The sequence below is a fragment of the Miniopterus schreibersii genome (assembly GCF_964146895.1).
Source record: "Miniopterus schreibersii genome assembly, chromosome: 5".
NCBI classification, from domain to species: domain Eukaryota; kingdom Metazoa; phylum Chordata; class Mammalia; order Chiroptera; family Miniopteridae; genus Miniopterus; species Miniopterus schreibersii.
In genome coordinates this window covers 12,713,061-12,740,271 of record NC_138106.1, presented here as the reverse complement: position 1 = coordinate 12,740,271, position 27,211 = coordinate 12,713,061, and the positions used below count along the sequence as shown (strand labels likewise).

The 27,211-nt window shown below is 31.3% G+C and overlaps 1 protein-coding gene across 2 annotated transcripts in view; it reads left to right on the top strand.

Annotated features, from left to right (window-relative positions):
* The window catches only part of NCAM2 (neural cell adhesion molecule 2), a 343,351-nt gene extending 316,870 nt beyond the window's left edge, over nucleotides 1-26,481 (top strand). Inside the window, exons 16-18 of one of the 2 annotated variants that reach the window (XM_081138130.1) lie at nucleotides 18,291-18,495; nucleotides 22,682-22,801; nucleotides 24,190-26,481. In XM_081138130.1, coding sequence (XP_080994256.1) covers nucleotides 18,291-18,495; nucleotides 22,682-22,801; nucleotides 24,190-24,298 — 434 coding nt within the window. In that variant the 3' untranslated portion in view covers nucleotides 24,299-26,481. Of the gene's footprint in view, nucleotides 1-1,275; nucleotides 1,470-18,290; nucleotides 18,496-22,681; nucleotides 22,802-24,189 lie in introns of those variants that run through there. The other variant, XM_081138131.1, reaches the window with a different exon arrangement.
* Nucleotides 26,482-27,211: the final 730 nt, after the last annotated feature.

Here is a 27,211-nt window from a genome sequence, read left to right as displayed (position 1 = left end):
AAAAACCTTAGTATCTTTTAATAATCACTTTATCTTCTCTTGTTGCTAAGATTGAAGACATGTCTAATTTAACGTTGAGTATCAATATAATTTGGTGACAAATAATTACATTCCTACATTCTTAAGATCCAAAGGTAAAATGATTCTATCATGTGAAATCAAGCATGCAATACTTCCATGAGAGTTCTTCCATTTTACAAACTAACAAATAAATGATATAAATCACCACCAATAAATAAATTACTAAAATTTTTCAGTTAATTTGGATTTCTTTTCTGGGCCTTTTGGTAATACTTCTCATGACTGTACATTATTTTGATGACATTCACTCTACTTTCACACAAACCTAGTACGCATTTTCATCTCTAAATAGCTCAACATGAGCAAAAATACACAATATTCAAGTGCATGGCAAATACTAAAATGTTTTCTTCAGGTTAAATCTATGATTACAATAAAAATTAAAGAAATTCCAAACCAGTGGTGGAATTGAAGTACAATTATTTTGGAAAAAATTCATTTTAGCTCTATGGGAAATCTCAGTCAATTCTAAATATAAATTCTACATGCAAAATAGTATTTCTTTGACTTAGCATATAATGAAAAAGTAAGTCTATATATTATTTTCATGATCTTTGGTTCTTAAAATTATTTTTCATGAGGTGCAGTGACATGTCTAAAGTGTGCCTATGGTCAGGTAAATTAATGCTTCTTGATTCTATTCTTTTTGCAAATTTTCAATGTGTGACTATGTAATTTTTGCTTATTTCTTGGTAGTTTATTAATAACATTACTTTTATTAAATGTCTTGTAAGAAATTATGGTAGCCAAAAAACTATCATTAAACATTGCAGAATATGATGAGCTCATATTTAAAGGAGTAGTTTGAATTTACTAGTAACACAGTGGAATGACTGGGGATTTTTCTCTTACAAGGTGTATACCCATAGAAAAATTAAGATGTTCACATTTAAACAATCTGATAGAACCAATATCTGAGTTATATGAAATATACATTATTAATATTGAGCCTCAGCTATGTTTTAAATATATGGCAACTATTGAGAAATGTTTTATACAGATTTTTGTCATTCTTAGTCTTGTATCAAAATAATTGGTAATGGCATTGTGGAAATCTTGCATTAATTATTTTCTCTTTTTTTTCTTTCCTACTGTCACTTTTTTCTTTTTCTGTTTTCATGTTTTTAACTCTGCTCTTTTTTCCTTAATTATTTTATTCTTACTCTATTTTCAAAAACAATTTTCATCGTGCAGATAAGTGCTGTGAAGCGAATAAAGGTGGAAATGGAAGCGAGTCCTGGCAGCTGAATGCTGCTGGGTTTTCTTTCATGGTGGCCATCAGTCTGTCTTGTATGTTTTAATGCTATTGTTCTATCATAAGATATTTCCTTTTATACCCTGCAAGTTTTTAAGGCTGATCTAAAATTATAATAAGAGATTTTCTAAGATCCAACTAATGATGCCTGTGTATTCTCCTGTAAACAATAAGCCTTATTTTTCTTCCTCGAATTGTCAACCTATAAAGTAGATAATTTGTCAGAAAAATCGCTGAATTGCATCAGGATTGCTTCTTTCAGGTACCAGCTTCCTGCATAACTTGCTTCATTCTAAAGTTTTCTTTAATTTCTACATTTGACCTTGTTACATAAATGCCATGTCATTTTTACTTGGAAATTAAGCATTTGCTACATCTAATCTTCATTTGATTATTTTGCAAAAATAACTCAATATCCACGGTCATACATTGTGTAAATTGTGGATCTTTTATATTGGTTTTAAGTGTTATCAATGTAAAAGTTTCCAACTTAAAGAACATAATTATAAATCATAAACCTGATAACTTTTATTATATTAGATGTGCACCCCTATCGTGCTGCCAGTTTCCTTTTATTGATCTTAAATTTCATAAAGAATAGACATGAAACAGTTTTTTCTTTTGAAATTGAGCACTAATGAAAAAAAATCCAGACTTATTTTTTAGTAAGTGAAAATACCCCTATGCAATTGCCACACAGTAAATGATAAATTAAATTTGAATATGTTTAAAAGATGTACCCTGTTCACTTGACTTGGATTGTGTCTTGAGCTGGCACCTAGTGTCAATGTTCTGTCAACATATATACTTATTTATTACAGTTTCTTGAACGCCTAAGAGACAATTATTTGGAAGGCCCAGAGTGAGAAGTAATATTTTAGCTACTACTTTCAAGAAATGAAATTAAGATAAGAAGGAGGTGTTTCTAGATTCCACCTTTGAAATGAAGCTGGGTTTGAGGGAGCAGCATGAGTAATGATTTTCATTTTTTATTTTCATTCATTATAAGATGAGAAAAGGGCATTTTGTGTTTTTCACTCCCAACTAACCCTAGCTGGTGATTTTCACTGCCATACAGGACAATTAGGGAGCAATCAGATTTACATATATTCACAAAAGTGACCATAACTCACATGGTAAAGCAAATTATTGGGTCTGGGCTTTGAGGTTCATTCATCAAAAACTACTTTGTTGCATAAAACTATTCTGTCGTTTTTTTTAACTTTATTTTTATTTTTGACATTATTACAGATGTCCCCAAGGTCTAAGACTAGACTTGCCTTTATTAATCTGTTTTCTCTGGTTGATCTTTTCCAAACTCCTTGCTATCCACTGCTGGTTTTTTCTTCTAACCAACAGCAGACCTGTAGAATGCAGAAGTGACCCACCCACGGGTTAGGCACACTTCTGCTTCCCTCTTTCTCCCCTGCTAAGAAATAGGCATTTCCCAAGCTGTGCATTTTGGGGAATCGGACCTATTTTGCAATAATGTTCTGTTTTTAAATCACCATAGCCAATGTTCTGTTTATTAAAGAACTAATTATAATTGCAATTATATTCCATGTCTGAGTTTGGATAAGATATGTAGATATGTTTATTACAAATGTGTAGAACGTACTTGGGAAACAAGAAGTTTTACAAACACTTCCAGGATTTTTTTTCTATCATTATAATCTGCCTGGATCTTTCCAATAAGTTATAAATATTTCTGCAAGAAAATCTTATAGAAATTATCTTGACTTAGTATATGATTATAAAATGCTTTTGTGGAGAACATGGAATATATCTTTAGTAAGATAAAGTTGATTTATTTTTTTTAATTTTATATTCTATAACTCAAGGTCACTGACAGTGATATGAAGAACACTCAGTGAGGCACATGACACCTAGACTGACATTTTGACAGTTTAGAAAAGAACCTAAAATTAAAATTCTATCTTAGTAGAATTATTTCCATTTTCATGAGTTGTTCATTTAGATTAAACATCTAAGTATAGATCAAGTTGTTAATCCTGAAAGTAATAAGCAGTCTATCACTTGGCCAAATTTTATTCTTAGATGAATAGTTATTTTACAGCTCTGAGATATGCATAAAATTTTTAAAAATATTCTCAGACATCTCAAAATGATAGGTTCTGTGCTTTGCTTTAAGAAATTGAAAAGCACAAAACTGTAAACAGTGCAGCTATTGCATTTCAATAAATGAGACCTTGGAGATTGTAAATAACCTCTTTGATTATAAAAATAATCTTAATAATGTGTGTTGCTGAATTATCATTTTTATTATCTGAGCTTTAATTTTGCCATATGCATCCATAAAATCTGACAGTATTTTTTGTCTAACTGCTATCTGTCTATAGGTCTTAATAAGTGTGATTATTTGGTAAGCAAGACAAAAATTCAACTTATTTTAAGTCTTTCTCTAGTATCATTCAATGACTTTTTTATCCAATGGATTTTTAAATAAAATTTTGTATCTCAAGTGCATAAATATGAACTGTGTAAGTTGAATTTTGTGTTATTATATATAATCAGAACTATGTGCCTATATAAATCATTTCAAAAGGTTGTTTTGACTATATTATACCAGTTACAGAGTTAGGTGGCTGTACTTATGCATGGTTGCTATTATCTGCATGGGGAGTGTCAGGTTGAATATTTTATGCAAACCTGAATATCTCCTTTTCTCTTCCCAGCTCTTTACAAATCTGTCTTGTCTGCCTTCTTTCCTTAATATAGCATTCGGTCTTAATGGTCTCCTTACCCTAATTCAAACTCAGTAGCTACTTACCTGGTAACTGTGAGGCCACCGGCACTATGTTTCAGGTATGCAAACAGATTATGCTTAGGAGGTAGTAGTAAATTCTTCTGTCCTACAAAATTTCTTCTTACATGGGAGAACCTTAGGGAAATTGCTACTTTTGAAACTCTTTCTCCTAACACTATTATTCATTGAAAATAAGTATATTTTATGAACTCTGCAATCGTATGCTTTTCAAAACATTATCCGTGTGCATATGTATGCATTCATACTGGAAGACATGGACAAGACTGACATTTTTAATGACTTGTTTTATTTTTCTTAAAATTTCTTTCATCTTTTTCTTAGCATATATATATATATATATATATATATATATATATATATATATATAACTTAAGTGATATATAACAAATACTTGTACAAGTAATTTCATTGCAAATAATTTTGACTTTTTAAATATTCACCAAGTCCTTTAAAATTACAAGTATGCACAGTAGTTCATAGGTTATATGATTTGGGTCAATTTGATATACTTACACTAAGAATGGAGACATTTTTAAATTATAAATGATTTTAGTGATTCTATATGGGTATTTATATCACTAATACAACAATTCAGTATGTTTTTGTCTAGATTTCAAGAATAGTTAGCTGATATTTTGTATAATAAATTCAGTTTATAGTAGTTTATTAATAAATATCTCTAGTCATGTAAAATTATCTGAAAATTTCAACTTCTTTGGTTCTGGTTATATTAGCAGCATTAAGAACTGTAAATAATTTATTATGATTCTACCTAAATTAATTAACATTTATAATTTTCTTTAGCCCTGTGTATTATAATTCCACTGGAATAAAGACATAGGATTATTAAGGTCATACCTAAATGTATCATTCATTTTATTCATTTGATTAAGATCCAGTCTCTGAGGCATAATGTTAATATCCTTTACACAATTTTTGAGTGAATACAAATTAGGTAAGATCTCTTATTTTTTTTTTTTATTATCCTTCCTATTATTTTTTTTTTAATATACTACTTTTCTCTCCCTCCTTTTTTCCATCTCAATTTCTGGACATGAGTAAATAGGATGTATTTCTTCTATTCCTTTTCTGTTAATCGTTGGTAAACTTTAAAGTCCCTGCATTAATGGTATAGGTATTTGTCATAAAATCTCACCAAGGCTAATGCATTAAATGGGCAGCTCAAATTTACATATATCGAGTGATTGGAGAAACAAATATGTTACAAATAGCCTTTGAAATAATTTCAATATATATCGAAATTGGTAAAAAGACTATTTCCAAATTAGCTATGTGATTAAAAAACGGAGTATTATTTAATCACTGTTACTACCTGATAGTTAATCTTAGAGTTCAGAGGTATTATCAGAGCAAATTTTAGGTCTTCACTAAAGAAAAAGGTCTTTCTAACCTCTCATTAACCTGTTCTCTTTCCAATTATCATCTAAATTTGAGTATTATTCTAGAGTTAACAGTTTTTCACTTTTAAATATAAAGTTGTAGTATTATCTCTTTTTACTTTATTGTACTTAAGAACTTAATTAAATACATAAAGATTATAAAAGTAAGAAGCATCTCAATTTTTGTGTAAGGCAAAAGATTCAATAAGTTTAAATCTAATTTAATTACCCTGAAATACAACAGAGATGGGAGTTTAATGTCAATGCTTTGTTTTCCAAATACCTTTGACGTTGTCTTATCTAAGATTACAAACCAGATGAAGAACTCTGGTAGCATCCTCCCTTTCCAAGTGGCTACTAACTATTTTTGAAGCCTCAAATATCTGTCCCTAAACAGTACTGAAGAATGGAGTTTCTATTACATCAGTTTTAGCTGATATAGATTTAAAAACATGCACACAATAGCCAGGGAAAACGCATAACACATATTCAAGCATTCTATTAGTATATCTGAGATGACCGGAACTGCAACTGATGTCCTATGTTTGTTGGTACACTATTATTTTACCTACTTTTTAAAGATGTTCATTCAAGTGGAGCTGAATTTTATATTAAATGTGAACTAATGTAATGTTGGTTGTATTAAGCCTAGTTATATTGCAAATTTTCTTAATTGTGTATGTTCAAGCTAAATTCAGTAATTCTTTAGTATTCCATTCTAAGTAATAAAATATAAAGTCATGCTTTGCAAACAGTGCACAATATTAAGAGGCAGCATCATTTTTTAAAGTATACTGGATTCTTAAAAATTCTATGTATGCACTAAATGGTCACGATGAAATAATTATTCTAGCTAATCTTTTTCCTAAAAGCAGTCAATTAAAATTTACTGTTTTAAATAATATCCACAATTCATGAACTTTTTTCAAGAATATTTTATCTCACATCTTACATTGGTTTTATGTATAACACTTCTGTTTTAAAGTGACTATTTCTGATTATTTTAAATGCATCTGTTTTCATCATAGCTTATTTTCATGAAAAAAATGTACATGTTCTAAATGTATTGTCTTCAGTATCATCTCTTATTTAAAACCCTCAACATGATATTCAACACTGTGTGTAATCTTATGCATGTGTTTCATAGTATATTAAATGTCATTTTATTTTCTGTATTTATGTGTCTCCATGGTTGTAATAAAGAAAACTGAGGAAAAACTTCGTTATATGTGTTTTCTTTATTACTGGTACAAACCTTTTCTGTCCTTGTTGTGTGTTTTCATTTCTAACTTGGTCAACTCCTGTATTTCAATGTAATAAACATATAATAATTGAGTGATTTCTCTTTTGGAAGAAATAATACATCAGCTGCAGACTTTTATTGTAAAAATAATTTAGAAACAATAACAAATACTGTTACTTTCATAGTACACTAATTCTAGGACCTTCTTAGAAACTTTTGTTACTATTGGGAGGCCAAAATAATCAGAAGATAACAGTGATACATATGAATATAATTAATAATGTCAATAATTATTGAGTAGTCTCCATTGCTACGAATGTTTATAAGAGCAGACATAAATGCTTAAAGTGATTTTTCTCTAATTATTTTGATTAATATATCATTGTAATTCAGTTTGAGCACCATGAGAATAAAGTCATAGGAGATCATGTAGGTTCTTTGCTTATCCACAACCAAAGTATGAAACATAAACGACTTTGGAAATCTATAAATAATGGTAAAAATAATACAAAAACAGAGCACCTTTTATTTTTTTTAAAACACACTGTCACATGCTGTGCAGAATGCCTAAGCGTAATATTTCATTCCCTTTTCATGCAGTGCCTTTGAGGGGTCATTTCTCTCATATTTTAGATGAGAATGATGAGGCCTAAAGAAGTTAATAATTATCATAATTTATATAGTAAAGAGTCACAATTAGAACCCAGCCACAGTGCTCTTAATAAAACATTTTTGTTTTAGCACGGGACCTGGATTCAAATAATAATTTCTTAAAATGTAAATTAGTTTTTCTAAAGTAATAAAATTACAATTTCTGGTTTAGACATGAATATATGTATATCTGATCAAACACAGTCGTGTTGTACTGCAGATAAAAATGAAATAGTGTAGAAATTGCAAAAGAAAATGTTCACTTTTAAGACTTGCATTATTCTAAGGCACACAATCTCTTATTCTAGAACAGCCCACTCCCATCTACATATCTTAATATATATGCCACCCTTTAAAACATGTTTGTTTAAATTTCAAAATGGAAGTTTTAATATAATGTGTATATTTTGTTGTAATATTTCAACTTCTTTCAATTGATGCCACAGTTCTAGAAGTCTTGAACACTGGGACAGAGTTAAATTGTTTTCCTACGTTGCTCTTGTTTTTAATTTTTTCTTGAAGCCTCATGACAATGAGATGATATCCAATGGGAAGTATCTGGGATTGTTTGATATTTTTCTAGTGACAGTCACATTAACATTATATCACTTTATTGTTTTGAGCCACTGCGAAGAAACTAAAGAGATTTGAGGAAATCTATTCTAATATTCTAATCAAACACCATTATTTTAGTATAGTAAGAAGCTGAGGATCAGAGAAACCAAGTAACTAGTCACTGACATAGTCAAACAACTTGAATTCTCAGTTTTCTTCATATCTTTGATTTATTACATTGCACTGAACCAATTCTATTCTATACTTGTATGGTCTTATGTCTTTGACTTAGTTTCATTAATTTCTTCTTGATTGGCCAATAGAGGAAAGCATGTGGCAAAGTAAAGGCTATGTATTAACCAACTACAGTTGCTGCCAGAAGTCATGGTACTTCTATTAGTCAGCTGTTTTTCTCACTTCAGCTTTTACAAGTAGCTGCTTTCCCAGAATCCATGAAATAAACACACAGTGAGTTTATAGTCTTAAATGAATATCAAATTAAACTTTGTCACTTTCTAATTTTTTACACATTTTCTGGAAACACCTTATAAAGTCACATCTACATTGTTGGCAGAAATTTTTTTTTCCTATTATATAAGTAGTATTTTTACTTACTGTCTAATAAAAACTAAAATATGTATTTCCATCTCAGCACCTATCCTCTTCATTTTAAGAAGTCAAAATAAACAGTTTCAACGCATCATTTGCATAGTGGCTATATGCTTGCTTCTCTACTCATTTCTCATTTATTATTACAAAAATGAATAATAAAATATTGAAAAAAATCGCATTAAAATATAGTATTTTATCTACTTAAATATGGTTTAAAAATAATGTCTTCACCCATGGCAGGTGTGGCTCAGTAGTTAGAGTGTCTGCCGCACACCGAACTGCCTCGGTTCATTTCCTGACCAAGGGCACCTACCTTGGATGCCCCAGGCGCATGCCAGAGGCAACCAGTCCCTGTGTCTAGACACATCCATGTCTCTCTCTCTGTCTCTCTCTCTCCCCTCTCTCTCCCCCTCCCTCCCTCCCTTCCACCGTCTCTGAAAAGCAATGGAAAAAGATATCCTCAGGTCAGGATTAACAACAACTTGCATTTCTGTTTTGAAGAATCCATGAGCAACAAGCGTCAATTTGCTATTTTTTGTTTGCTATTGTTTCTACGTAATTTCAAAGGCTAAACTGGGTATGTATGTTACATGGAAAGTTAAACACAAAACTCCCTGATGCTCTGGAAACAAGAAAATATTTGTTATAAATGGCCTGTTTAGAATGTTTAGACATGTTTAGAATGTTTAGTTGTAATACTATAACTTGATTTTTTAAAATATATGACCATAATGAAGTCTCTAAGACACAATATAGTGAGTGTCTAAAACTGGAAGTTTTGCAAAACCCAATATGCTTAAATTCCATGGAAAATCATAATTTCATTCATATATTTGTTTACAGTTTTCATTTACTCTCTTATACATTTCAAAAAATCAAAGGTATGTATATTTAAGAATTTTATAATAAATAGATTATACAGTTTGGAATTTCAACAAGCAAATTGTAAAATGTCAATTTTAATTTAATCCTATATGGATGTCATCGATTTTGTAATGTAGGAAAAACACTCAGAAGTATAGTTTTAAAATTATAAATGCTATTTATATAGATGTTTTCAATTCCCTTTTCATTTCTAAACCAAATGTCTTCTTTAGCTACTTTTTCTTTCCCCAAATCATACTTAAAAAAAAAAAATAAGTCTGGTTTTATCAATGCTGCCTTTATACCCTACCTTCTTCCACATAATACTTCTTAATAGGGAGAAGTGATTTGGAAGAATATTTTGGATTGCCATTGAGTTTATATTTTTTTAAAAAGATATAGTTATACATGTAACACTACATTTTTACAGAAGAATCAAAATGGCTAAAGAATAGACATAGTAACAAGGAACAGGTGATGTAAAATACAGTTTTCACCTCTCAAAAAAGGAAAGTTGTATGGAAACAAATTTGGTAGTGAGTCTATTTCAGTATTGTTTGAGTATACATAGGAAAGACATAACCACCTTGTTATAATGTGCTGAAATTGCCTGGGAATTCAAAACATATACAAATAACAGCACTGAGCTTTATTAATATATTTGAGTAATGTTGAAATAGTATTGCTAAATTTTGCTTATAAGATGTGGATATGACAAATAGCATTTTCAAGGCACAAAAAAGCTAGAATATGATAGAAAATGAACTTCCACATAAGTATTAGTCTCCAACATGAACTTTTATAATTTGTTTCTGGATATACAAAGAGCTTCAATGAACTCAATACAGGTTCATTTAAAACACAGCAAATTACTGATCCTAAAATCTAAAAATGCCTCCTACTCACAAAGCTCTTCTAAACCAGTACAATTTTATATAATTATGTATTTTTCCTATGATTATAACTCAATTTTGATTTTTAATATACAAGGGTTTTTTGTCATTCTTTTGAGTTAATAATGCTATTGTAATAATCATAACCTGCATGTCTTTTTCCATATAAACAACTGTAAACCTACTTTTGCCCACTCCTATATTTTTAAAGATTTTAAATTTTAATATTCCAATAAATCTTTTCCTAGATGCAAGCCCTTATAAAAGACCCTTTGCCATTTTTTCTTCACTTATAACAATGCTCTTTTCATAGCCCTTACAGATAACTAGTAACGCATACCTTTTTCTTTAAATTGTTCATTGAAAAATGCATGAGATTACATGTTGTACCCACACAATTTTCATTCAGCTAGTTCAGTCAACAGTCAAATATATGAATAATATGAACTCAGATGAACTTAAAATGTCACGAATAAGTGTGTTTTGTCAGGAACCTGAATGATGTAAATGCTTCTTTTATCTCATGAATTCTACGTGCTATACAAAAAGGAACCTAGATATAACAGAATAAAAGATCAGAACACAAAAGAAGTAGTCTTTATTGTTTTTTAGGAAGGAGCCTTTGATCCATTTTGTAATAATCTTTTGAGAGTATTAATTTTAGTTTTATTTCAATGAAGATGAATGTGTCTGAAATAGTGTCCAAAATAACCATAACAATAAAAGTAGCTATTAAAAAAAAAAAAAAAAAAAAACTAGTACTGAACTAAAGGGGGCAAAATGAATGACAGAAGATGAGAATAGCAAATAAAGAATATATTCTTTACCCCAAAGTGAGCAAAAGTCAATGTCAACCTATCAGAGACAATAGAGCATTATTAATAATTATCTTGCTTTCATGCATTTTAATGTCAAAAAAGGCTTTAATTCAGCACAGAGAGTAAGAAGATGACCCTCCCAAAAATAACAGATAATTTACTATATGAATAAAAAAATTCATAAGAAAATAACATTAAACTAAAAAAGGTGTTGAGTTCTGATCACAGTGAAATGTACATATAAAACTACAGTGAAAATGAGCTTTAATAAATTATCTTAACCTGAGGACTTAATGAAGAGAATTTATCAACAAACAACGAAAAAGGCACTTTTAATACTTAAATAAGCATTGCAATTAACTTGTGCATCATAGTTCATGAATCTTAGCAATATTCAAATAAATATTTAGTAAGTAAACATACTTGCTAAAATCTAGGAAGTTTTAGGATAGAGATTTAGTTTTTTAAAAGATTATACTATAAACAAATAATGAGAAAAAAGAAATTACTATAAACCAAGTAATAAGTGCAGTGAGGAATAATAACATATTTGTATAATGCTTTGGAATTCCCAAAGTGCTTTTATATATGATCATCAAGAGATATTTGAGCTAGAACTGATGGGAATTATATATACATTTCTTCAAAAATGCAACAATAAAATTATAATTATTTCAGTATATCCAGTAGTGGTATGTGGGTCACAAACAGTTGAACATACCACTGTGAAGATTTAAAAAATTAGAATTTCAATTAATACGTATTTTATATCTTTCTAATTTTTTATTTTTTAGTTTTATAGTTGTACATTGCATTTTTCAAAGTATAAATATTATATTACCAGTTTATAATTTTTTAAAAAACACATATCTTAAGAGGGTATACTCAATATTTTTCTGGGTGTATGGGGAAACAATTTAAAAAGTAGCCTAAGGAGAGAAAGAATATAAAATTTAATCATATTTGCTCTTGAGTTTGCCTTTTAATTTTAAAAAAATTTTTGAATTAATGCAAAATGGTATTTTAATCATTCTTGCTGATACAATTTGCCATAGTTTTGTCATTTCTAATTAATACAGTTAAAGAGTATTGACCAGACATTGGAAACCTCAGAATTTCAAACATTTGTTTCAAAAAGGGAAATAAATATGAATCAAAATGAATCAAGATTGCATGAATCTGTCAATTCAGGAATGAACACCAGGCACCATAAATTCCAGAGGCCCATAGTCAAGACAAAAGAGAAATTTGATATTTAGAGCAGTGGAAATAGCCTGACATGGTGCTTAGATTGCTAATATCAATGGTTTTAACATTTCTCTCTTTAATAGAGAATTTTAAAATGAGTGAATCAAAGTTTCCCTTTTCCTGTTTAATTTCTATTTTTGATTACACCTGCAAATGTGATATGAAAGTCATGTTGCTTCAAATATATAAAAATAGGTATTTGGAATTATTTTTCTAAATATCTAAAATATATAAATATGGCATTTATACGTGTATGCCTGATTCCCCATTTAGTTTAACTGAGAAATGACAGTCCAAAGACAAATCTTAATCCGGTTCAGGCTCTGTTTAGGAGGTTCAGTACTCCCTGTTGGAAACAGAAGGTTTCATAAATGCATAATAAGGCATTTTCTCTACACAACTCCACAGGGTCGCAGAATATTATTTTCGTTCTTAACAAGTGGTTATGTCAAGAAATGTAAAGGCTGCATCTTTGTCTGTACTGGGGGGATATTGTGGTGACACTTTATTTTCGATATCACTATTTTTTACGTTGGGAAGCTTATTAAATTTTTTAAATCTTAAAAAAAAAACTGTTAGCCCAATCAAGACCCTAATTTCACTTTCTATATTTTGGATTTTTTTCCTACTATACTTTCCTGTTTTTTTGTTGATTTGGAGGATCCTAGGAAAAATATCACAGAAAATAAATTTATCAATTTAAGATCATTTCTAAGTCTCTAGTGACAGGTGATTTATGAAACCAGTTTATCTAACATAATACAAGAAACTGTGAGATTCTTAGGGATGGTTTTATTGGTTTTTAAATTAGCACAATGTTTTCTAAGTGTATGTATTACCCAGCCTTCTGTAATGCAAGGAGGTTTCCATACTTCTAGTGAAAACTCTCACTCTTAACTGTATGTCTTTGTTCATATAAAAACCTTGCCCTACATATGAGTGAAATCATATGGTTCTTAGCTTTTTTGACTGACTTATTTCACATATGTGGGATATAAAACTGAAACTCATAGACACAACCCTGGTGGTTGCCAGAGGGAAGGGGCTGGGGGCAGGAGGTTAGTAAAGGGTAAAGGGAGCCAAATATATGGTGACAGAAGATAATTTGACTTTGAGTGGTGGGCACACAATGCAATATACAGATCATGTATCATAGAAATGTACACTTGAAACCTATATAATCTTACTAACCAGTGCCACCCCAATAAATTTACTATGTTAAGAAAGAAAACAAAAATCATACCCTTTTTTACCTTTGCTGTGTCTGTTGGAATCCAGTCAATGAAATTACATTTGGGGAATTTATGTTAATCTTTGCTAATTTTATTTTAGTACCTATCAGAAAATCTCTTATATTCTAAACTAACTTAATAGACGCTCAGTGAAGGTTTGTGAAGCATAAATGGATTAATAATTTTAAAAGAAAAAAACAAAACAAAAACTATGTGGCCACAAGTTTTCAGATCATCCAGATGTCTGATTTTAAAGAAGCTGACATTGTGGTTTCAATGGAGTCCAACTGCAGAAAGGCGCCTGCCCCACCTGTTTTCACAAAGGGCATATATATATACAGATTTGTACCTAGATTTTCCACAGATGAGTCCATTTGAAGGTGGGTTACTCTGGGCAGCATACAGGAGGAACGTCTGCACAGAAGACACCTGTGCCTACCTCAGCCGTGGAAGGAAATAGTATCTAGTAATGACGTGACGTATACAACAAAGAGCTTTTAAAGATCTTGATGTCTTCCACACTGTTAAGCTGCTTATTTACTGTATCTAGCTGTATTTCCTATGACACCAGCTGCCAGTGTCCTGGGGGCAACAATCAAACCTCTACCTGGGGCCTTTTAAACTAAAAACATTTTATTCTCGGTATCTTTTTCACCTTTCCAAGTCAAAGCAATTCTCAATCCGTTGGGAGATTGCACATACACATAGAAGGCAAGTTAAATAAAATACCGAACTATTTAAGCAGGAAAAAAAAACCACCAAGTGTGGCGTGATCAACATGGTGCAATTAAAAAAAAAAATAGTATTATAAAATATAGTAAATTTTACAGAAAACGAATTCAGCGTGTTAGTAGTGAGTTTCCACAGCAGAAACATGAAAGACACGCATATGACAAACTTGAAGTTCATTTTTTTATATACCTACGCCACCATCTTGACAGGAAGCCCGTGTACTTTACTTAAATTGTTCTTCCACTTAGAAGTACAGGGGAAAATGGATGTTGACATTTTCCTGTAAGAAAATTGCACATTTTAATTAATTCACTATATTTTGTCCTGGCCTTTTCATTATTTGATGTTGAATACCTGATAAAAATGTCAACTCTAACAGGTCTCAGAAATGTAAAACCTGAAGTTAAATATTCTTCATTTGTTCTCTCTGGAACTCAGTTTTCTTATGTGTAAAACAGACCTGATAATACAGTTTTCCCTTATAATGGGCTTGTTATTAAAATTATATCATACATGTATAAGTGTTCTGGAAAGCTGCGCTAAAAAGGTAAAAGAGGAAATATTAATTTAAAACCTTTCAATGATTGCTGTAACCACTTCAATTTGTTAAATAATTTAAGCCATAATTAGCTTATAAAGAAGAAGTCTCTGTATGCTTCTGAAAAATAAATCATTGCTTGTCCCCAAATCCTAGTGATGTATTTTGCTTATGCCTATGGGTTTTTTGTGACAAATCCAAAGACAAATAAGTAAACTTCGACACCAGAGTAAATTGGTGGCAGAAAAATAAATTAGAAAATTTAGCTTTCATAGTTATTGTACCCTAACCTCATGAGATATGAGAATATATATTTAAATACATTCTTAAGCTGACTCTTTAAAAAACATTACCTGAAAAATAAAATTATGTATCAATAATATAAACCCATTTGATGTCCATCCTATCCTCTGCAATGACAAAAATATATTTGGTTTTCATAAAAATAACCAAGAAACCTTTAAACATTTTAATTGTAAGTTAAAAAGTTATAATTTTTTTCTCTAAAAATAAATAATAGGTCATTTAGTATCAATATTCCTTTGCTATCAGGTACTTTACATCTAAAATGTTTCTAAGAGCTTTTTTGAAAGATGGAAGTGAAGCAGATCAATATACTGCTTTCATGCTAAAAAGGTAACAAAGGAAAACATTTATCATTTAAAAGCTAACTAGCTAAACCTAAGTCATTAAAAAAAGTGATTATATTCTCAAGAGAATAATCAGTGCTTAATAAGAGATACTGTAGGTTGCTTCAGACAATTGAAGCTTTAGATAGACTATTTTTTTCATAAAAACGCATTTTTCTAGAATTTTGTAACAGTAAAATAATAACTTTAAATATTTGTTAAAATTTTACTAGTGATGGACAATAAGTGCTAGAAGTGTTAAGTAGCTTATTCACAGTTATCTTTTCCTAACCCATGAGCCAGTTTGTGGTGGTTGTTTCTATAACTGTCCCTATTTTGCTAAAGAGGAATCTGGGCCTTAATGAAGTGAGCTGACTCACCTAAGGACATACAGCAGTAAGTGATGGAACCAGGATTTTCAGACAGCAGACCCAGTACATTTAAGTACAAAGCCAGATTTCATGCTTGAAATACCTAAGTGGGGATTTATATAATGGACCAGATACATCATCTGTGGGATGTATTGCTTACAACTATGTCTGCATGTGAGAGTGTTATTTGGAGGACTGTGCAGGTGGAGTTTCTCCATTGCTAGTGGGAGTGAGGTTCTTGCAGTATCTTGAGAAAAAGAATTTTCTAAGACCCACAAGAGAGAATGAATGATTTTTATTTGTGTGAAATTCTCTTGGTTTCCAAAGTCCCATTTTCCTTAAGCCAGTCCTGGGGCGTCAGCAGAGAGAGAAGCAATGCCAGTGTCCAGAGTTTCTGTTTCATGGTGGAGCTGAGTCCCCTACAGTATCAGGCTAGTCCCAGCCCATCAGTCCATGAGCCATGTGGGTGAAAGCAGGGGAGCACCACCCCTGCAACAAGAGAGCCAGGATCCCAAGAGGGCCAAGAGCCAAGAGCACGAACTCCCTGTGTCAGGAGCTTAAATATCCAATCTTTTGAGCTTGCTGTGGCCACACCTACACAGCTACTCTGGCCAATGACCTGTTCCCAGGTATGACAGACAGACGAGCACCCTCGCTACGTCCCCTAGACTTTACTGGACATGCATCTAAATGGCAGCTTCCCTTTGCTCTTTTCCAATTATTATAACGGTATCAAGAGGAACCTAACTGAAGAAAGAAAGAAATGACTAGTTGAAAGCACAAAGATCATAGCGTGAATATGTCCACCAGGCGAAAGCCCAATTGGACGTGTATTTCCAGCTATTCTTTTTTGAGCCTTGGTTGTTGAATCATGTGCAGTATGTCCAAAATAATTACCAATAAAGTAAATGTAGACATGAGAGTCATTCTGCAGAAAAACATACTAGCATTCAGACAGGTGTGACATATTCAAGATCAGCCCGTGAGTGGTAAATTCAAAATAAGTAGCATAACTCATGGACACAGACAATAGTGTGGTGAAGGCCTGGGGTGGGGGCGAGTGTGGGGTAGAAGGGGTTAAGGGAGGGGGGGGGGAATGGGAATCTGTAATAAAGATAAATTAAAAAGAAAAAGAATAATTATGTTGATTCTTTTGGATAAATTTTTTTGATTCATTATTAAAATATTTGACCTAACTTTTAAAAGCTGACTTAGAAAAACTTTGTTTTACGTACAATTATTCAGAAGTGGTTTTCTAAAATCTCAAATTTATATATGTTTCTGTATCTTTCACTTGTGTTCCATATCAGTTACTTAGCGAGCATGTCATTATGATCTGGATAATAAATTTGCTTTTTATCATTAAAAGGGAAAATATAATTTTATAATGTTATGCAAACAAATTTTAGCATACTTGTGTTAAAAATCATTTTGAATAATTCTATAAAATTGTCTTATGTAATCCTCCTTTTGGCCTTTAGATAACACAATATCACCAATTTAACCTGGTTTCTTTCCATTGTGCGTATTATCCTGTCTACATGGTTATAGTTGTGCAGTGAACCCTCATCTTCTACCACAGACATGTAACACTAGACTTATTTTTGCCCTGTGAATCTCTCTTGCCATTTCTACTTTGTCAGTCAGCATATTCCGTCCCATTCCCAATCACCCTTTTCATGGATACTCTGTAAGGCTTTTGAGATTTCCTGCAACTACATGCCAAGGAAAAGTGGCTCCCCTCATGCCCTACCTTCAGGAAGGTCATAAATACCATAATTCTGTTAAGTTTGCCTCTAGTCTGATATAACCTGTTAAAATATTAACTAGAAAAATACAAGCACACATTTCTTCTAAAAGAATGGTTTTTAAAATATTCACACAAAGATATTTTTAAATGTATTCTTTGTCAAAGCAAAGTGCTTGGAGCCATCATTTAATTTTCACACTAAATTTAAGTCTGCACACTAAAATAATTATGTAAAGAACATTTAACACTTCTGTTACAGGAGTTTTGACTATATTTTCCTTTTAACAAAGTGATGATCTTTTAGTGGCTGTGACTTTCTGATAATATTCATTACCTTTCCCACAGGGAATCAAGAAGTCTTTTGGAAAAAATTGTTACTTAAGAGTTTTTATCTAAAAATTTTGTAAAAATATTTCAAAGCACTACTGTATCAGTTGCCTAAAATATTGTTTGGAAACCAGAGACTAGCTCTCAACAACCATGAAATAGAATTCACCTAATGACTATCCCTTCTTTCTTGTCTTTAGCTGAATATTTCTTGGATAAGATTTATTTTTAAAATAACTGTATGATCTTTTCTAGTGTGAGGTTTAATAAAATTATTATATATTTATTTTATTTTTTTTTAAGACACACTTTTTAATGGTCTTGGGCTTGGAGCAGTTATTGGCCTGGGAGTTGCTGCACTCTTGCTAATCCTTGTGGTAACAGATGTCAGCTGCTTCTTTATTCGACAATGTGGGTTATTAATGTGCATCACCAGGAGAATGTGTGGGAAGAAAAGTGGCTCCAGTGGCAAAAGTAAAGAACTGGAAGAAGGAAAAGCTGCATACCTGTGAGTATCAGACATCTGCATCACGCACGATACGTTAAACAAAAGCCAAGGTCAAGTTTGAGCTTTTTTCAGGGCTTTGTTTTTCCAGCAGAGTAAAGAGTTTTACTATAAGACCATTGGGCACTGATCTGGCTGTTTTGTGATCTTAAGTCTGTATGACCTTAAATATAACATCTTATAGAGCCAATTGACTTTGTAAACAGACTACTATTAAAAAATAAACCTTAAAATGGGATCCATGTTAACAAATTTACTGTCATGATTTAATTTTTTACATTTTTATATTTTGATTTGAGGGGGGGGAGAGAGCAAGGGAGAAACACTGATTTGTTCCACTTATTTATACATTAATTGGTTGATTCTCATATGTACCCTGACCGGGAATCGAACCCACATCCTTGGCCTATCAGAATGACACTCTAACCACTAAGATACCTGGCCATGGCTGTCACGACTTACATATTGATAGGTAAATAAGTAGTAGTTGATGATAGATAGATATAGATAGATGATAGATGATAGATGATAGATAGATAGATAGATAGATAGATAGATAGATAGATAGATAGATGATAGATAGATAGATAGATAGATATAGATAGATGATAGATAGATGATAGATGATAGATGATAGATAGATAGATAGATAGATAGATAGATAGATAGATAGATAGATAGATGATAGATAGATGATAGATGATAGATAGATGATAGATAGATAGATAGATAGATAGATAGATAGATGATAGATAGATAGATAGATAGATAGATAGATAGATAGATAGATAGATAGATAGATAGATAGATAGATGATAGATAGATAGATAGGTGATAGATAGGTGATAGATAGATAGATAGGTGATAGATGATAGATAGATGATAGATAGATAGATAGATGATAGATAGATAGATAGATAGAGATAGATAGATAGATAGATAGATAGATAGATGATAGATAGATAGATGATAGATAGATAGATGATAGATAGGTGATAGATAGGTGATAGAGAGGTGATAGATAATAGATAATAATACAATTATATTTGGTTATGATTTTTCCCATCATTTCTCAGTTAATATTGAATAAAAGGCACCCATAGTAATCTGAGTTAAAAACTAAGTTAAACTGAGTTAACATAAATTGTACCAATGCCTACCATTGTAAGACGTGACTACATACAAGTTTCAAGGTTGTCTGTATAGAAAATATATGTGCTATGCAATACATTATTACAGGTTCTGAATTTACTCCTCCAAATTTTGATCAAAAGATGACTATATATTAGAATTTGGAATTCTCTGTGGCATTTCATTTAATCAGACAAAATATGAATTCTGAGAAAATATGCCGAGCTGAATTTTATATTAAATTTCTTTGTCATGTAGAAGAGTAAGAGGTTTTCATACTTATTTTTGCTTTGTGGTCTTTAGATAAATTTTTATCTTATCTTAAAAGTGTAACAGTAATTCATTTCTTTTGATTGTTGAATCCTTTCTACTTGTTTTTCTAGGCATACATTTAGGTACATATGGTATCATACATTATTTTCTAGGCTTAGGGATATAGAAAAAATTTATTCTGAATGGCTGTGTTCTTTTTTATCTCCAAGACTATTTCAGTATTATTAGGCATTTTGTCTGTGACCATTTCTCATGGATATTCTGTAGGGAACTTTTCACTTCAAGGGATGCTAAATTAGATAGCATACATTTTCTATTAAAAAATAGATTCGATTTGCAATCAACATGTCACCTGCTTAATTGCTGGACACAGAACATAGCAAAGAACAAACAGAAATTAGGCTTTAGTTCACATTTGAATTGGATATTAATGTGTTGCAGTAGATATAGTGGGATCAATTCACCATTCAATATCTTTTGCTTTCTTCATAAGAAAATACTGTGTTTTTACATTGTCTTATTAACTAAACAAACATATCATCAAACTTAGTTTTAGTTTCTTTTTCACCTATTTAGAAAGTAATGTATTATATTACATAATTACACATATTTAGATAAGTTATATACATATACAACTCAAAGATGAATTTTATACATTTTCATTCTTGCTCAAACATTGAGCAAATATTAGTTACAAAATAATTACCAGGTAGCAAGCACTGCTATGCAATCTAGCAATAAAGTGATGAACAAAGGGAACAAAAACTTTATTCACATGGAATTCATGTTTTAATGCAGGAAAACGTAAAATAAACATGAACTAAAAATGAAAGTGTCTAGTAGTAATAAGCACTAAGAAAAATGAAAAAACAATGATAAATTATTACTAGAGACTGGATCGTTGAAGAATTCTCAAGGGAAGTAAAACTGAAACTGAAGAGTTAAGTGACAAGGAGCCAGTAATATAGCAAAGAGGGGAAGAGCATCCTATCCTGGGGAAACAATTAACACAAAGGCCACTGAGGCAGGAATGAGCTTACTATACTGAAAGGACAAATAAATATGAAGGTATGAGGCAAAGAGAAAGACTGATACAAATATCAGGTCAGAGAATTGCCTGGGGACTAAAGTATTAAATCTTCTTGGGTCAAAGAAAAGAATCATTTTTTTAAATTAAAAGTTACTGAAAGGTTTTTAAGAAGATGTATTACTTTAGCTACTGGTAAAGAATGAAATATGGGAGAACTGTAATGGAAATATCTAGAATTAAGACCAAGTAAAAGGATCTTAAAATACTCCAGGTAAAAAATAATGGCCTTTTGGACAAAGGTAGTGCCTTAGTACTACTATAGGAATGTAAAAATATATAGATTCTGGATAGAGTTGAGGTAGAGTAAAATACTATTGATTGATTGGACTTTAGGGTGAAAGAAAGAGATATATCAAAAAGGACCTTCATGCTTTAGTCTTAACTAACTGGAAGGATATTGGTGACCATGGGCAAAGCACCAAGGCATATTCAAGTTCTGCTGTTTATTTTTATTTGACTATCACTTGTTAATTTATCCATCACCACTTCTGTTTGTAAATCCTGCTGAGTTTAAGTAACCTTAAAGACTTGGCAAGATGAAAACACAAGATTCATCCCATGTTTTTTATCCATTCACCATGACTTTCTACATCACTGTTACCCCGCCTTGAAAAAACTCTTTTCCAAAATTTCATAGTTCAAATTGAAAAAAGATTATATAAAACCTCAATGAGAAAAAAAGATATAACAGATACATAAAAACAACATATTATACTTCAATATTGTGGAATAGTTTCACTGCCCTAATATGCCCAATGCTCCACCATTGCATCTCTCCCTCACTCCCTCACCCTGAAACCCTGCCAACCACTGATCTTTTTTGCTTTCTTTATAGTTTTCCCTTTTTGAGAACATCATATAGTTGGAATTACACTGTATCTGGGTTTTTAAGACTGGCTTATGTCATTCGCAATATACATTTAGAGTTCTTCCATGTCATTTTGTAGCTTGACAGCTCATTGATCTTTATTGCTGAGTATCTGATTGTATGGCTGCACCAGTTTATCTATTCACCCACTGAGAAAGACTTCTTGGTTGGTTCCAATTTTTGGCAAGTACGAATAGAATTTCTATAAACATTCATGTTCAGACTTTTGTGTGGACATAAGTTTTCAACTCATTTGGGCAAATACGCAAGAGCATAACTGTAGGACTGTAGAGTAACAGTATGTCCCTGACTAGTTGAAGACTCCACATCCCTTCCTTATCTGGGGGAGGGGCATACTTGTTATCCATATTATGAGTACATAATTTCCAGCTCTTAAATCTCACCTACCCTTCATCATCAACAAATGACTTTCTTGTTTTTCTTACTTTTACTTTATTTCCTTAAAAACATGAATATGTTAAAAGTGAATGATCACATTATAGTCAAAATCATTCATATATATTTGTAGAGACATTTAAAACAATAAAAGATATCATATATACATTTTCCCTTTCAAATTTTGAAACACAATTCTGATGAGAAAAAGAATTGTAGCCAAAATGGAGTTTCTTCGTTTTACTTTTTCTGAGTAAAAAAATATGGCAAGATGAATTTAAATGAAAAAAAAAAAAAAATTCTTAGTGGTATTCTCAATCTGTTGGATGTGTTGTGAGGAGGTGAGATAAAGTGAAAATCTTAAACTATATTTCATGATGCATCAATTTTTACAATATATAGGTAAGAATTTTTTGCCTTTATATTTCTAGGAAAGATGGATCAAAAGAGCCAATAGTAGAGATGAGAACAGAGGATGAAAGAATCACTAATCATGAAGATGGAAGCCCAGTAAATGAGCCAAATGAAACCACACCACTAACAGAACCTGAGTATGTAGGCTGAAATGATTAACGATTTTTGGATAAGTATTTGTAAAGTTATAACAAATTATTATTTTTTAGTAAATATTTACAAATGTAATCATTTGTGAAATATTCTGTTGCTTTTTTTTTGAAACTACATGTGAATATCTAGAATCCATTTTCTCTTCAGGAATTTCACATGAAATATTTGTATCAAAGCCAGAGCAAATCTACTCTTCAAACATATGCTTATAATTTTATACAAAAATGTCAAAAAGACATGTTTTTATACATTAATCTCACTCTTTAAGAAAAGTATACTTTGGAAATGCTATTGATTTTTACTGAAATAAAGACATGTCAGGAAATTAGTCATTACTCTGAATACAAACCTGACAGTCTAAAATAGAAATTAATAATGTGAAATATACACAATACTTTTTTAAAAGAATATTTATGAAGAGCAGGAAGAAATACTGTTAAACTGTCATTTTAATATTTACATAGTAAATGGTGCTTGCTCTCCATTCTAGATTATATTATTTACCTCTTTTTGCATCCCTCACGGCTCCACTGTAAAACCATAGCAGGTATTTTAACTAAACCTTGAAAGAGTATGAACATGGGAGTAGGTTCATGTACATAAAAATTAAAATGATTCAAACCAAAGGCCGTATTAAGAAGGAGTAATAGTAATATTTTATTAACTATATTTGACACTAATGCAATCATGACTATCACACCATTCTTTAAATACTGCTCACCAAAATGGATTTTAAACTTCATCGTTTTTCAAAACAAAAGTTCCTTTTTCTTTACTAGGAAACATTCCCTTGCAGAAAAACCTGGATTTAGGCTTTTCATCCTAAATCAAATTCTGAGTGTTGTCATAGTCTAAGAAAACAATTTGTTTCAGAAATCACCTCTATCTGCGCTCAAGAGATTCACGTGATTAATGTTCATTGTCCTGAAGCCTCTGCATCCAGCTTCTGCAGTTAATGTAATAGACTACGGCAGCAACTGCTGGTTGTTTTTACTAGAAAAACTTAAGTGCTAAAAGTTCATCTTCTTGACATATAAAAATAGTTTGACTTTTCAAAATTCCAAAACACTTAATTATATTTTTAATATTATCAACTCATTATCAAATCTACGCCACCCAGACTGAAAGATTTGGTGCATCTAAGTTGACAAATACATAATTTTATTTTGCATCACACCACATATTTAAAGTAAACAATATTGTTTTATTCTCTTTTGGGTTATTTTTGGTCAATTTGATAATGCTTTAACAAATCTGATTATTCTAATAATTGTAGCCTACTTCCCTCTACAAAACAGTAACTTAAATGTTAAGGGCTCCCATTTAAAGAGCCCTAGCAAATGATGTTTATTATTTCTGTATTTATTTCCAGAAAATTGCCTTTAAAAGAAGAGAATGGGAAAGAAGTCCTAAATCCAGAAACTATAGAAATTAAGGTTTCTAATGATATCCAATCAAAAGACGACGACAGCAAAGCATAACACCAAGATTGCAGAGGCTTGAACAATTCTACAAAGAGCATTTGGATTGCAGTGACCCTATGACCAAAACTATTCCATTGACCTTAATTTCTTGGGAAACTTCTAGCTTGGAATAGCTTGTACACATATACATATGATCAAATACTCCTGCCCATGGTCCATTTCCTTTGTTGTTGTTGTTGTTGTTGTTATTGTTGTTTATTTTGTTAAGAAATTCTATATAGAGACCTGACTGGCAACAACGCTTGGGTATCAATTTGACTCTACGATTTGATTCTATGATTGAAGAACTGCAATGTATTAGATAGCTAATGTGCTCTACTTCTTAAGAACTGTATTTCATACCACAACCTCTCCAACAAACAGGGATTTAAACAAAACAAACAAAAAAACAAAACTTTGTGAGCTAAATGTATAAGAGAGCCCTGCATGTTTTTAATTCTCTCTTGAGCAAATAGAATATTAAAGGGGATTTCAGTTGAAGATGAAATCACTTAATCAAGGTTACACTATTTTATCAGGAGAACTTCAGGGAACTCGGGCTTGAAGAAGCCAGCTGTCTTGAGCAGATATTAAAAATGGAGAGAAACTTTGGAAAACTCTTTTTTTAAGTTACAATTACGTTGATTTTTGGTAGACTGAAGTGCCAGATCAAAATTGTTACCCACTTGAATGAATATTAGTTGTATGTAAAATTAGATTAGAAAGATTCCGTAAATCTCTCTTTCTATATGCCATATTCACTCACAGTGGACTACACACACACACACACACAAAAATATGTATTGCAAGTGAAAATAATATTGACTTCTGCCCTCAGCTTCAAGTAATAAATTAAATTGAAATGGGAACAATATCAATGCTGTCTTGATATATTTATAGATTTGTGATTATCTTTTATTTTTAAATAATTTTATCAAAAAACAGATCTTTAGCATTTTAATACTTTAAACCGTATCTTCAGATACATTTTTTTGCCCATTGCTTTAAATAACCTTTGTTTAAAAATTCATTTTTCAACTGTTATAGGTCAATCGTAAATGTAATTGGCTAATGGAGGTTTGGTTGAATTAAGGAGATGTTAACATTTAAACATGCATGAAAGTGTCAATGCTAAACAACTGAATTACTACCATCTTTTTATTCTGGATGTTGTAGCTAGAAGTCATTTTAAGATTTTGATCAACAACTTTGGTTGAAGAAGTCCCTTAACTGTTCAACACAACTTTCTAATATTACTCATTAGGGCCTATACCCAAATATAATACTTATTAATTTCCAAGCTATGCAAGCTCCCAGAGGTAAAAGACTGAAACATAATTTCCAATTATATATAAAGTTAAAAAAAAGTATTTATAATTATAAGTATACATACCATTGGGAGCAGGTTTTAGATTATTTATCCTAGAGAGCCAAAGGTTTCTTTAGGCCCCATCACATTCATAACCGTTAGTGTTCGAGGTGGTATAACAGCCCAAATATTGATTGTTTGGGGGATGCATTCCAATAGAACTTTGGAGGGACGTTCTAACAGGGCAGAGCGCCCTGCTTCAGGCTGTCTCCCTATGAGAGAGCCTGATGAATATGAAATGCAATGTGAATGCCACTTAGGAACACTTTTATAGACAGAGTGCTGGGAACTGTCAGCCGAGGAGAGACAGCTAACTAATTTTACAAGATTCTGGTTATCAGTAAGACAGGATCTGCCCATCTGCACGTTCCGGCACTAACTCTCATCTTTGCCAGAATGTAGAGGTTCCGATGCAGGAATCTCTCCTTGCTGTTCTTTCTGGCATATTCCGAAGAAAAAGAAAAGACTTCCGTGCCTACCTAAGAATTTTAGTAGGAATTATCCAACCGGTCTTTTTCATGGATTTGTTGCTGTTTAAATTATGATTCGTCTCATTATCTGTTTGCTTTGCGTTACTGTTTTTTCACCCTTTCGTATCAATGTGCTAAAACTAGTCAAAATACCTGTGCAAGGTAAGTGGATTTAGTAACTGTCAATGAAGCAATAGCCATGAATGCTAATTCTTCCCGGATAGGGCTACCTGGTTTTAAACTAACGATGGTGAAAGAATTAGGAAAACTTAGAAAGCAATTTAGCATGTTTACTATTGTTATATTCGTGCTGTACTTCAAGAGCAGAGAAGTCATAATAAAGAACAAATATTTTTGTGTTTTTTCAGTTTAAAAGTTCTGTTTCTCTCCTTTCTTTGAGCTTTCCATGTAAAGCAATTTACTTAAATATTACTTTACTATATATTTGCTGTTGAATTTCTTGCCACTAATGTGGAGTAAAGATCTGGAGTTAGCAGGTCATCTGGAACTGATTGTAGACATTGTTTCAAGTGCACTGTTTCAATCGTCAGAGTGGTCTTATCTCTTGTCTTTGAAACGTATGCCATGCAGGAGCAAGGCAATACTGTGATAAACATTTTTTTTTTCTTTTTTTTAAACATTTTTATGTAATGCTCCAAATTATTCTATTTGTAAAACTTTCCATCTAAGGGATGGATTTTAGTAAATTGTAAAATATGAACAGAACTGGAATCATGTTTCCTGTTTTTCATTCTTACTCTAGACTAAACATATCCATGTAACTATATAAATGTTATTTTTACTGTCTGAGAGTACTCTTAAGTGTTAGTATCAAATGTCAAAAGAGTTGACTGAGCATAAGTATGTTGAACAATCTGAACCTGTGGTACTTTAAGCAAAGAAGCAAAGATATCACTAAAAAATATTGGTATTTCTAGATTATGTGCAATTAGGCAATGACAATCTATATTCAACAACATAAGAGGAAACAATAATATCAGCATTTTAGAACATATTTTGTTTTTTAAAACTGGCACAAATTAATATGTTAATGTATTTTACAATAATTTGCAAAGAAATTTAATTAAGAAT